Genomic DNA, 12,247 nt, shown 5'->3' with positions numbered 1-12,247 from the left:
GATACCAGGGTGGGGTACAAGAATGTAAATTAAAACCAAGAAATGCAGTCGTGAACAAAGAATACAAGGTGCAGATAAAAACAAAGCTGAAGCAGCAAATACAACGATATAAATACAGTTTATCCAGTTCTTTCTGGAATGGTGGTAGCAGTCCAAACCCAGGATTGCCAGATGTTCAGGAGTCCAATCACGTTTCCCTGAAACTCCCAACAGTAGTTGAGTTCTGTTAGGTCTTAGCCAATCTTCTGTTAGGTTTATAGCGTTTCTCGTGGTTGTTGGCTAAAAATGCGCAAGGTGCACTGACGACAAGGGTTTGTTTCCACCTAGGCTTGTTTTCGACGAGGCATCTGATTCAGCCGACACAGATGATGGTGGCAAAGAGGAAGAGGATGATGACGAAGATGAAGACGAAGAGTACGTCCCCGAGTGGCAGGAGGAGTATGACGACGAAGATCTCGATGATGACAATATTTCTTACGATGATGAATCGGAGAATCTGGAGAGGGATTCTTTCTTTTTTGATGACGCTTATTAGTAGAGTTGGCCTCCTGGCACCCCAAATTCACACCAGAGAATCCTGGAGTAAAACATTGCCTGTCACTCAGGCAGCCTTGTCCCGGCTGCACTCTCTGCTCTGCTTCTGTCATGGTCCAAGGACAGCAAGGAGAACTAGATTTCAGTCAGGCGGGAGTTTGTATGGTAGTTTACAACAAAAGGGGGCTTTCCTCTTTGAGATGGCTGGTTTTGACTCTCTTGGTACAATTTGCAGGGCTGCTGTGCCCGGTTACATAGGAACTTCATCAGCTTTTGGCACAAGCGGTGGCGGGGAGGGTGTGTTCTTTGTCATCTGTGAGCTTTTTTCCCCCATGCTCTTCCTTGGGGAATGAAACCAAGTACCAATCTAGCAACAGGTCCATCCATTATCTCGTCCCATTACAGGCTTCAACCTTGAAAGAATCAGGGCATACCACATGTCGTTTATGTCCATGTGAAAAGTTACACACCACTCTTGCCTGTATTTCCTATATCTTATTTCCACACTTGTTGCTATCATGCAGGAATCGAGCCTTGGCAAAAACTACTTGATTTCATAATCTAGCCTGACAATGGCGAATGGCCCAGGAATCGTAGTGACACAGCCTCCTTGAGTGCCAGCTTTTTAGCCCAATGGCTTTTGGTTCTCAGTAGTGATGTTCCCTGTGGGGTAAATACATGGAATGTGCACCCACCACACATGCATGCACAAAGTATTTCTTAGGGGCCTCTGTCTGCCAAGGCGATTCTCATTTCTTTTCTAGCACATGTCTAGAAACTAGGGACGGAGTTTTTCACTCCTTTGCAGCGAAAAGCTCTCTGCTGGATTGAGTGACCAGGGAGGAAAGTTCTAACTAGAGAGAAGGTAATTTAGGTCATTGGGTGTGTTTGGAGATGAGAGCTGGTGAAATAGTTAAAATATATTTTTTTTAAATAGAGCTCAAGTGCCCTGCTCGGAGTCTGACAGGTAGTTCTGTGGGTTGCCAGCACTCTTGAATGGATATGGTTTTGAGTGTACCTCTTTCGTTGAGAGGTCAGTTTTCTGTGGGTTTTTTTTTTGTCATTGGAATCGTCTTCTCTTCCTTCAGATAGGAATTCTGCAGGATGTAGAGGTTCAGAGAGTTCATATATACATATATATATATAATAAATACACACACAAACACACACACATATATATATATGAAGCTGAAATGGTTCAGATTATTATGCTTTATCTTTTCTTGAAAATCAAAAAGAATCCTGAAACAACAAGATTATACACCACCTGTTTATGTAATAAACAGTTTTTTTTCTTTTATTACTGTCTGTTTAGTGTGGTTCTCTTCTATCCTGCTTCCCACACTTTCCCAATTTCTGTTGCTTATGGCTGAAATAGAGGTTAGGAGAAATGCAATGCTGCTGCCGGAGAATCCCTATGTCTCATTGGTTGAATCAAGGGTGTTTTTTATTTTAAAAAAATCAAAACTCCAAATATTTGTTGATTAGTCTCAGTCATGTAAGCTACAAAAGCTGCACATACTGGTAACATTTGTGCAGTAGTCTCAGTCACGTGAACTATGTTCATTTATTCTAATAGAAGATTTTGAAGTTTGGGCTTTTTAGTAAAATGTTTTTTTTGTTTTTGTTTAATACACTGTTTGCTTCTTGCTTTTCCGTGCCCCATAGTTCCAGAATTAAATTAACCTTGCTACCAGCCTCACTCATCACCCTATCTATTCCCCTGTCTCTATGACTGGTGTACTAATGTTCAGTTCCTAAGGGCCTGTCCACGGCGAAACACTGCAGGTGTACAAATATCTGCCTCCATGAAATTTAGCTCTACCTGGATTTGAAGTATGATGGGAGAAACAAACTTTCAAAATAAATCAGAAAAGTTGTATGTAGGGTGCTAAATATAAAGGAATACCAATAAATACTGGGCTGGAGAGGGATGAGTGTCAAAGTGTGAAGTTGATAGTGTTTTGATATCACACCTATACCAATGTGACCAGTAGAAGTAGTCCAGCAAAGCATCATAGTCTTCCCCTTTTCCCAGTTACCTGCCTTTCCAGAGTTGAATGTGAAGAAAACTCCTTGCCCACACAGTCCAGTGTAAAGTGTTTTATTGCTTCAAGAGACAAGACTACCCAGATACACTATATACATAAAACACTATATACATAAAGTTAAGAGGTGCTGGTGCATCATAAATTATTACTACTAAGTACAGTAACCTGGTCTTAGAGGTTAAGTGATAAAAATGTGCAGAGAAATCCAAGTTTGGAGAGCGATCCACCGCCACCACAATTCACTACTGCTCTATTGCCTTGCTGCTGAACGCAGTCTTGGCTTTCTACACACATTCTTTGGAGAAAGGGAGAGTGGATGAGTCATACCAGAGGCACATGGCTTTGGGCTGTTTCAAAAGGCCCACCAAAGCTGGCATCCTAACCCTTAACAAAAAATCGGACTTTTTTTTGGGGGGGGGAGACGGGACTCAAGACACAGACCTTGCAAGCAGTTGGTGCAATTTCACACACATTGCCAAATTACAGCAACAGAAGTGACTGACTGAAAGATCCCATCCTGAGAAGATAGCAGCCAAGTTTGAAACAATTCAAGCATGGTTACTTAGTGGTCGAAATGGACTAATCTGGAAAGAGTTGTACAAAATAGAAGACAGTGCAGAGTTGTTGGAGAGCACGATACAGACCGGATACAGACGCGACAGGTTTTTGAACAGGTACCTGCTTCAGTTGCTTCCTATCCTTTTAAGTTATAGATTTGGGACTCATGATTATATTGGATAACCAAATTCCCAATCAAGTTGCTATGAAATGAAAATTGAAAGGTTCAATGAGAGGCAACTCGATTGGTTGGTTAACTCTGATCTTGGCTCTTCATTATGCAATCAATGTGGACGATACCCTGCTGATTGCTTCACTTGATTTTTTTATTATTAATCATTTCGAGTTGCTTTTAGTTTTTCTTTTTTTCTGCTTTTCAGTAGCCAACTGGCATTTCCAGGGTGGCTGCACAAATGTCTGCAGTCACTAGACTTCCCTCATGATACATAAAGAATAAGAATGGGTTCTCTTTGCTCACAAACCAACCTTTTGCTTGTTCCTGCTGGGAAATTTGAATTGTATGTCATCTCTGTCTTAGCAAAAGGAGACAATGCATCTTCGAATTAGTTTATAAACTGAACATACTTGTAAATTTCAGATGAGTGAATAGATGGCTACACAAGAAGAATTTTGATTATGTGCTCTGCAAGGGATGTGGGGAAAGGCTCTGAAGGGAGAATATGTCTTGCTCTAAGGGAGAATATGTCTTGCTCCACTCTTCTGTTTGCCCTGCTGCTTTCACCTGGGAAAACCCACAGCTTAGTGCTGAATTGGAGCAAACAGGAATTGGGTTTTCTGCTGATTGCGGTTTGTAAAGAGTGGGCTTTCCAGGGGAAAGCAGTTGGTCAAATGCAAGCACTGCTTAGGCCCGTGCTTTCCTGGTATGGGACAAGTGGAAGAGTAGACAAGCCCTAAGTGTTTCACACCTGCAATGGTTTCAGGAGGTAAGGATCATCTCTCATTTTCCTGCTTTCTACTGATAAGGGTGCTGTTTGGTGAGGCATGATATCATGAAGTGCTGGGGAAGGGTGGTCAGCAAAGTCCAAAGGCTCCTGCTAGCCCTAGCTACTATCTCTCGGAGCTTTAAAATCGATTCTAACAGCCAACACAGATATGATGCAATTTTCCTGGTTTCAGCATTTTTAAATCATTGGCATCCGTCTGTCTCAGAGGGTGGGGTGGGGGTTGAAGTCAAATTGTTGAGAGAGTTGCAGCACCTACTGGTATTACGTAGTAATCTAATTGAGTTCCAACTTGAGTGGAAGGAGACGAGCAAAGGGAAGTCTCAAGTTAGCAAGCGGACCAAGGCAAGTAGAAAAGTGGAATGTTGTACACTCAGCCAGAGGATGACAATAAATGTATTGGGGGTTTGTGAAATTAGTGAATTGAGCAAACAGGACAGCCACAATAAGTCATTTGATGCTATTATTATTATTATGGCAGTTAGCACTTTCTAATTAGCAAAAGCCAAGAGAAAATGTACCCTGCTACATTATTTATAAAAATAAAATAAAAAATGAGAAGCTTGAAAAGCCATATGTCCTACCTCATAGTACTGGAACATATTGCTCATTAGTACATGGTCAGGGGCACTTTGCTTTCTTCATATAATTTAGGACTCTGCAAAATCTGAACTATTCCTCTACAGGAAACAAAAACTTATTTTTCCTGATATGGCAGTTTCTCACGGGTCTCATTGTGGGAGATGAATATGATTCATTTTTATTAATTCACAATAACATAGCTCCCGCCTTCCATGTTCACCTCCCTATGAACCTTGCTTTAAGATTTGTCAGAGTGCAGTGCACTCCCTATATGAAGTGAAATCCCTTGAAGAACCCAAATTAGGTCATTCTCCATAGTGGCAATGCAGCTTTGGAATCAACTTCCCTGGGAGGTTCATCATGCCCTTCATTATTTACATACAGGCACAAACCATAAAACTAGTTTCATGTACTTTTCAAATGCTTTTAATTTGTTCTGCTTCTTCAGTATTTATTGCTGCTATTTCATAGTACATTTTAATGTTTTTCCACATTGCTTTGACTGCATTTAGCAAAAAGGCAATCTAAATATCACATACATGACATACGTGCAGCACCAAATAGCTCAATCAGGGTTGTGGGTTCGAGCCTCTCCTTGGGCAAAAGATTCCTGCGTTGCAGGGGGTTGGACTAGATGACCCTCATAGTCCGTTCCAACTCTACAGTTCTGATTCTAACGGCACATTACTGCACAACAGAAATTTCACTTTCAGCTACAGAAATGCCTGGGGAACCAGGGACCACCTTATCTTCTATGAACTTCTAAGTTGTTTGTTTGTTTGATTAAGTAATTAATTAATTTTATATACCACACTTCCATGAGCAGACAGCACAGGACTCGTGTGCTCTGAAGCTTCCTCCGGCAGCAAAATGCCTAGGTTCAGGCTGGCGAAGTGCTGCGAGGTGCCCGGCGGTGTGTCACGCCACCCCATGTCAGCGCCACCGGGCTATTGCAGCATTATCTCTACGAGAACTTGGAAGCGCAGGGAGGAGACTCCCGCTGCAAGAAGAACAAGGTTGAGGCATGACCGGCCTTCTGCACTAAGGCTGGCAGAGGAGCTTGCAGCCGCGCCTGTGGCGGCGGCGAGGGGGACACCAAGGCTGTTTGTAGCGAGGAGGCGGCGGCGGCGGAGGGGTGGGTGGGGTGGTGGTGGTGGCGGCGTGCCCCCCTCTCCCCTCCTCCGCCGCCAGCACCTGAAGTCCCGGTGCAAGCCGGCAGGGCGGGGCGGGGCGGCGCTGCGGAGGCTGGAGCTGATGTCAGGCTGATGCTGATGCTGATGCGCGCGGTGCATTGTGGGCGAATCCCCGCCACCAGCGCCGCCGCCGCCGCCGCCGCCGCGGACCCATCCCGAGGCCGGTGCGGGAGGGGGGAGACGATGCTCCCCGGGCGACCCCCTCCCACGGGAACAGGAGCAGCCTCAGGCGGTCCCGAGCGAGGCAGGGAGCAGCGCCGGCGGTGCCGCACTGACTGACTGACGGAGAGCAGCGGGCGGGGAGGGGGGATGCGCCGCCCTCACCAACGGCTGCGGCAGGGACCAGGTGAGCGCGCGAGGGAGGGGCAGGCCCGCGGGCTGAGGCGAGGGAGGACGCCCCCGCTCCGCCCCCACCCCACCCTATAACTGGACCACTTGGGGTGGGGAGAAGGTAGGGTGTCCTAATTTGGGGGTGACGGCCCAGCCCGAACCCCCTCACAAGCTCAAGTGTCGCCCGGCGGTGCATTGTGGGAGTTGTAGTTCATCCTCTGAGGGGGAAGGGGGGGAAAGTGAGGGGGGGACACCGCCTTTCGAGCTCCCAGGATGCCCTCGAGGCGAGGGGGGCCGGTGGGGATTGACGGGGCGTTCGGCCAGTTGCGAGCAGGAGCCCACCCCTGTGGGCGTTGGGATTGGGAAACGGGCGGCCGAGTTTGAACGAACTGCAGTGCAGGCAGAGGGGTGAGGAGGGGGCGGGGCTTCGAGGGCCTCGCGCGCCTACCTTGCGAGGCGCGCGGGGGCGGGGCGGAGTGTGAGGCGGGGTTGGCGTCGAGCTGCCTCGTGGGAGCGGCTGCTCTGGGCTACGGGACTGTCTCTAGGGACAGCGGCGAGGGGTGCAGTTGGGCATTTTATTTATTTTTATTTTTTTGAGATGCCGGTTAATATGGGCGTGGAGGGAGCTGGCCACGGCGAGCTTAGGTTTGCTGTGGGTCCCTGGGAGCAGGATACATGTTCCACTACAGCAGGTCAGGTGGCGAGGCCGTCAGGGCAGGACTTGCCAGGCCAAAGCCCAGGCCCACCCCACTCGGTGGAATGAGCAGGAGGGTTTCTATACCCAGCAGGACTGACTTGAAATCCTCAGACATGGAAGTAATACGCATAACTGTCGAACAGCGTGTGTGTAAAATGACCATTAAGTCTTGAGGCCGCAGTCCTGAGCCTACAAGCTTGGAAGTAAGGCCCAATTACTTCAGGAAGACCTACTCTGAGCAGGCATGGTTAGCATTGTGTTCAAAAAACCAACTGCACTATGACTGAGGTAAAGAGGCACATGTTAAAAGAGGGTCATGAGTTGGTAACTTGTGCAAGAAGACCTGTGAACAGGAATGAACTGCTCTCTAAGCCTACCCAGGTGATTTGAAAGTTGATGAGAATTTTAATCTGTTTTAGTATTGTAACTTTTTGTATGTTTTAAAGTATTGTTGTGATTTTTTTCTTGATTTTCTTGTTCTATCTTTTTGCAAACTTTTTTTTTTACAGTGAAGCGTATAAATTTTGTGAAAAATTAATTTGGAGGGTTACATTAGGCAGGCAGAGCTTGATAAAAGGTTGAGGTTTGATGGTGAAAATGGAGATGGGAGTATTAAATGGCAATGAAGGTGCAGAAAAGTCCAAACATAAGAAAGAAAGGGTATGGCAGAAGATGCACAGACTGGTTTGAGAGAAGGTGACAAAATTGGCTGAGCTTGAGCAGAATGGAGAAGCTCAGTTTGAATTAAGATTCCTTATGGTATGCTAACAGCACAAAAGCTCTCTGACAGGCAGTAATCTCAGGTGGGATGACAGTGCTTTGAAGACTAAGTGGGAGAAGGTGTGTAGCCTGTAACAGTAGGCAATAAGAGTAGCATGAATAATGAATTTTCCCAAGTTATAATATTTTTTGTTATTCTTACTATTGCATGTTAAACTTGCAATAGTTATGAAGAAAACAAACATTTGTTTTTTGGGGAACAAAATCTTAAGGATTGAGAATTAACAGCTTCATCCTTTTGGGTTGATCTCTTGCTCTTGAAAGTGTGAAGGTCCCCCCCCTTAAAGTTTTGTACTTTAAGCCATTACACTTTTTGTCCTCCAGTAGATCAGATGCCTCACTTCTTTCATATGATAATGCATTTTGTTATATAATGGCAGGCTTTCTAAGGTTGTTTTTCTTATAGCTTTCATTTCAGTGCTTTCTCATTTGTCACATATTCCAAATAGGACACCACATGGTATGTCATATGAGATTATATCAGTACATATTGTAGCTACTTCCTGAGCTTTGAAGTTCATACTTTCCCACTATACATTATTTTGGGTTAAATGTTGGCCTTTGTTGTTGGATCCAGATATCTCATGACATAACCTTGTTATCTGGTGACTAAGAATATCACTTGTCATACCCATGGTCCATCTAGCCCTGTTTTTTTTAAATTTCAGACCTGATTGATCAAGGAAATTTCAGCAACCTAGGAATTTTCTTGCCATTCTTATCACTTCTAGCCACTGACAGTCTTTAAGATATTGGGGCATTTTAATTATTGTTTTGGATATCACAAATCACCAGGTCTGGACCTGGATGGTATCCACCTGAGAGTTCTTAAAGAACTCAAATGTGAAATTGCTGATCTTCTAATAAAAATATGTACATGTTCCTAAGAGCAACCTATATATCTAAGGACTGAAAAGTGGCTAATGTAACAACAGTTTTTTAAAAATGGATCATAGGCCAGTTAGCCTAATTCCTGTTTTGGGAAAACTACTGGAAAGCATTATTAGCAAAAGAATTACCAATCATATAGAAGAACAAGTCTTACTGAAGCTGAACCAGCATAACATCTGCAAGGACAAGTTCTGTCTCAATAGCCTTTTAAAATTCTTTGAGAGTGTCAATAAGCTTATAGAGGTGACCAGTCAACTTTGTGTACTTGGAATTTCAAAAGCTTTTGATAAAACACTTTGCCAACGACTCTTGAACAAGCTTAGCAGGCACTGGTTTAGGAACATGAAGCAGAGTAGGGATAAATGAAGGGGTGTAAGAACTGGCAATCCCCAAGGATTACCAGTTCTTGAATCCTGTACTTTATAGCTGTTTCATAAAAGATTGGGTGAGCAGTGAGGTAGCCAAGTTTGCAGATGATACCAAATTTTTCAGAGTGGTCAAATTGTTCAGAGTGGTTAAAAAGAAGAGGGATTGCAAGGAGTTCAAAAAGGATCTCTTCAATCTGGGTGAATTAAAATTAAAATGTGATTCGATGTAAGCAAGTGTAAAGTGATGCACATTGGGGCAAAACATCCTAATTTCACATATGCTGAAGAGGTCTGAACTAGCATTGACTGGGAAGGATGTTAAAGTCTGAGAAAGTAAGGCAGCTTTGGAGAAGCAATTAGAAAAGCTGGCAAGCAGCCAAATTAGCTGGACTACGTGACTAAAGTTAGCCCAGCAATCTAGAGGCCTAGCAACAGGCTTTGATTGGATGAAAGTTCCCTGATAAGCAGCATGATACTGCAAAGTGGTTGTTGGGGAGTTTGGAGAGAGTTTGGAGATAGTTGGTGTGTGTTAGATGAGAGAGCTGTGTATAGTAACTTGTAAATACTTTGCTTTGGCTTTGCTCTGTTGTATATATCGGTAATAAAAGCAACTGGAACTCAAGTTACTGTTCCTGAAGTTCTGTTCCTGAACCAGTGCACTGGGCTGCACAGTCTTGCAGGGTGTCCACTGCGGGAGGATCGGAGAAATATCCACCAGTAAAGGAGACCTTGGGGGTCATGTTGGATAGCTCAATAAGAATGTTGAGCTAGTGTGCAGCAGCTGTGAAAAGCATGAATTCCATGTTTGGAAAATCGGGAAAGGAATTGAAAACAAAGCTGCTAATATCATAGTACCGTTCTACAACTCTGGTGCATCCATACTTTGAATATTGTGTACATTTCTAGTCACCACCCAGCAAGAGGATATTGTAGAGCTTGAAAAGGGGGCAATCAAGAGGGTGGACCAGCTCTCCTATGAGGAAAGGTAACCACATTTAGAGGGACTATGACAGAGGTGTATAAGATTATGCATGGTGTGAAGGCTAGAGAAATGTTTCTCTCATTGTGCTAGAACCCAGACCACCCCGTTAAGCTGAATGCCGGAAGATTCAGGATAGACATAAGGAAGTATAGTACTACTTCAGACAGCACATAGTTAAACACCAGAATTAGCTCCCACAAGATCTGATTGCCATCAGTTGGATGGCTTTAAAAGAGGATTAGACAACTTCATGCAGGATAAGGCCATGTTCTATCTCCACTCTGTCTTTGAATACCAGTTGCTGGGAATATCTAGTTGAGAGATTGCTGTTGTGCTCGTGTTCTGCTTGCAAGCTTCTCATAGTAAATTGATTGACTGCTGTGAGAACAGGATGTGGAAGTAGAGGAGTCTTTAGTCTGATCCCAGTTTTGCTGAGTGATTGCCCTAGTGATCAGTCTGCAGGGAAGTCATACTGTGACGGTGACTGTGAGGTCACTTAGGATACTATATTGTTCCCAATGCTTTTTAACATCTATTTGAAGCCTTTGGGAGTGGTGATTAGCAGATTTGGACCTAGGTGTCACCAGTATGCTGATGAAACTTGACTTTACTTTTCTGTAACATTTGACTTAGGAGAAAGTGTGCAAATCCTGGACTAATGTCTGGAGTTGGTAATGGGCTACATGAGGGCCAGTAAATTGAAGCTGAATCCTAGTAACACAAGCTCTATGTGTGAGTGGTTTCCAAATTCACCTGAAGGTGCAGATGAATAGCTTGGGAGTACTATTGGATCCGAGATGCAGGTGGCATTGTGATCTAAACCACAGAGCCCAGGGCTTGCCGATCAGAAGGTCGGCGGTTTGAATCCCCGCGACGGGGTGAGCTCCTGTTGTTCGGTCCCTGCTCCTGCCAACTTAGCAGTTCGAAAGCACCCCAAAAAGTGCAAGTAGATAAAGAGGAACCGCTTTGGTGGGAAGGTAAACGGCATTTTTGTGCGCTGCTCTGGTTCGCCAGAAGCGGCTTAGTCATGCTGGCCACATGACCTGGAAGCTGTCTGCGGACAAATGCCAGCTCCCTCGGCCAGTAAAGCGAGATGAGCGCCGCAACCCCAGAGTCGTCCACAACTGGCCATAACGGTCAGAGGTCCCTTTACTTTTACTCTTGGATCCATCATGGTCACTTGAGGGAGCGGTATTCTCAGTGACTAAGAGTGCTCCCCCCCCCCGTCCCCAGTTGCAGCCGATATGCCTGCTGTGGCTATCCGTAAACAGTAGTTGTGAAATACTTTTTAAATGCTATTTTAAGTGCTCATACATTTTGTGGCCACTGCAATCAGTGTGCTTGCACTTCTTCCTGTATTTCTGATGGTGGCTTTTTGGTGAGTCACTTGTCCAAAGATTTAAATGTCTTCTTTTATATTTTTAAATAGTATTCACTTGGGATGTGTATACTCTCATAGCATGTACTAGGTGGGAGTTATACATCAGACCTTCTAGCGTTGAAGACTTGAGACATTTCAGATATTTCAGGAAGTTTTATACTTTTTTTTGAGGTGTAAGTAAAACCATTTCCCCCCTGTACATGGGTAAGGATATTTTTATTTTTATTTTTTACAGACATTTGGAGGTGGAGATCGTTAAAGGAATTTTTTTTAAAAGTGAAAATGTTGGTGGTTCCTAATATGCCAAAAGTGTCAGCATTTTTGTTGTATTTCAGATGAACCTTATACTCAAATATTTTGCACTGCTTTAAAGTCAGGTGATCCACAACACTATTGCAATCAAATATGTCAAAAATAGTTAGATAATCTTATATTGAACCACATGAAAATTCCTTGTGCTACTATCAATCTCTTCCGAAAATCACTGTTTTTGTTATTTCAGGGGTGGCGGGAATGAAAAATGGCACTCAATTAATGTGAATATAAGTCCTATTTTAAAGATGACAGTCCTGTATTTCAGTTGCTTCTCTGTTTGAAGCATTGTTTGGTCAAAGTCTGGTTGAAAGATAAAGAACCATAAGAAGGGAAAGCAGGTTCCTTGAAGTTCCCCATCAAGGGATAGCACCTGGCTGAGCAGGCACACAGGCCACCTGGTTAGTCTTCTTTGAACTTCCTCTAAGGCAGGATTTGTTCATATTAGAAATTCTTGGCTCTCTATTTATTTCCTATTGTTACAGGAGAGAAAAGTGTTTACATTTCCACCAGCCAATTTAGTAACTCAGTTTGTTAAAATTTTCACTTTGTTAGTTAAACTTTTACTGTTGTCTTCTGAGGGTTTGTTCTGGTCCTCACTGCCGGACAAAGCTCTCTAATTTTCA

General features: G+C 44.0%; 2 protein-coding genes across 2 annotated transcripts in view; both read left to right on the top strand.

The window, feature by feature from the left end:
- LOC118083087 (cullin-9) overlaps positions 1-2,147 on the top strand; it is a 53,931-nt gene extending 51,784 nt beyond the window's left edge. The window contains exon 41 of the mRNA XM_035111161.2: positions 328-2,147. Coding sequence (XP_034967052.2) covers positions 328-535 — 208 coding nt within the window. The 3' untranslated portion in view covers positions 536-2,147. The remainder of the gene's footprint in view (positions 1-327) is intronic.
- A 4,042-nt stretch (positions 2,148-6,189) lies between these two features.
- The window catches only part of TTBK1 (tau tubulin kinase 1), a 94,743-nt gene continuing 88,685 nt past the window's right edge, over positions 6,190-12,247 (top strand). Inside the window, exon 1 of the mRNA XM_060272250.1 lies at positions 6,190-6,226. The gene's annotated coding sequence lies outside the window, so the exon portion shown is untranslated. The remainder of the gene's footprint in view (positions 6,227-12,247) is intronic.

This window comes from Zootoca vivipara, chromosome 3 (assembly GCF_963506605.1).
Source record: "Zootoca vivipara chromosome 3, rZooViv1.1, whole genome shotgun sequence".
NCBI lineage: Eukaryota > Metazoa > Chordata > Lepidosauria > Squamata > Lacertidae > Zootoca > Zootoca vivipara.
This window is presented reverse-complemented; position numbering and strand designations above follow the sequence as displayed.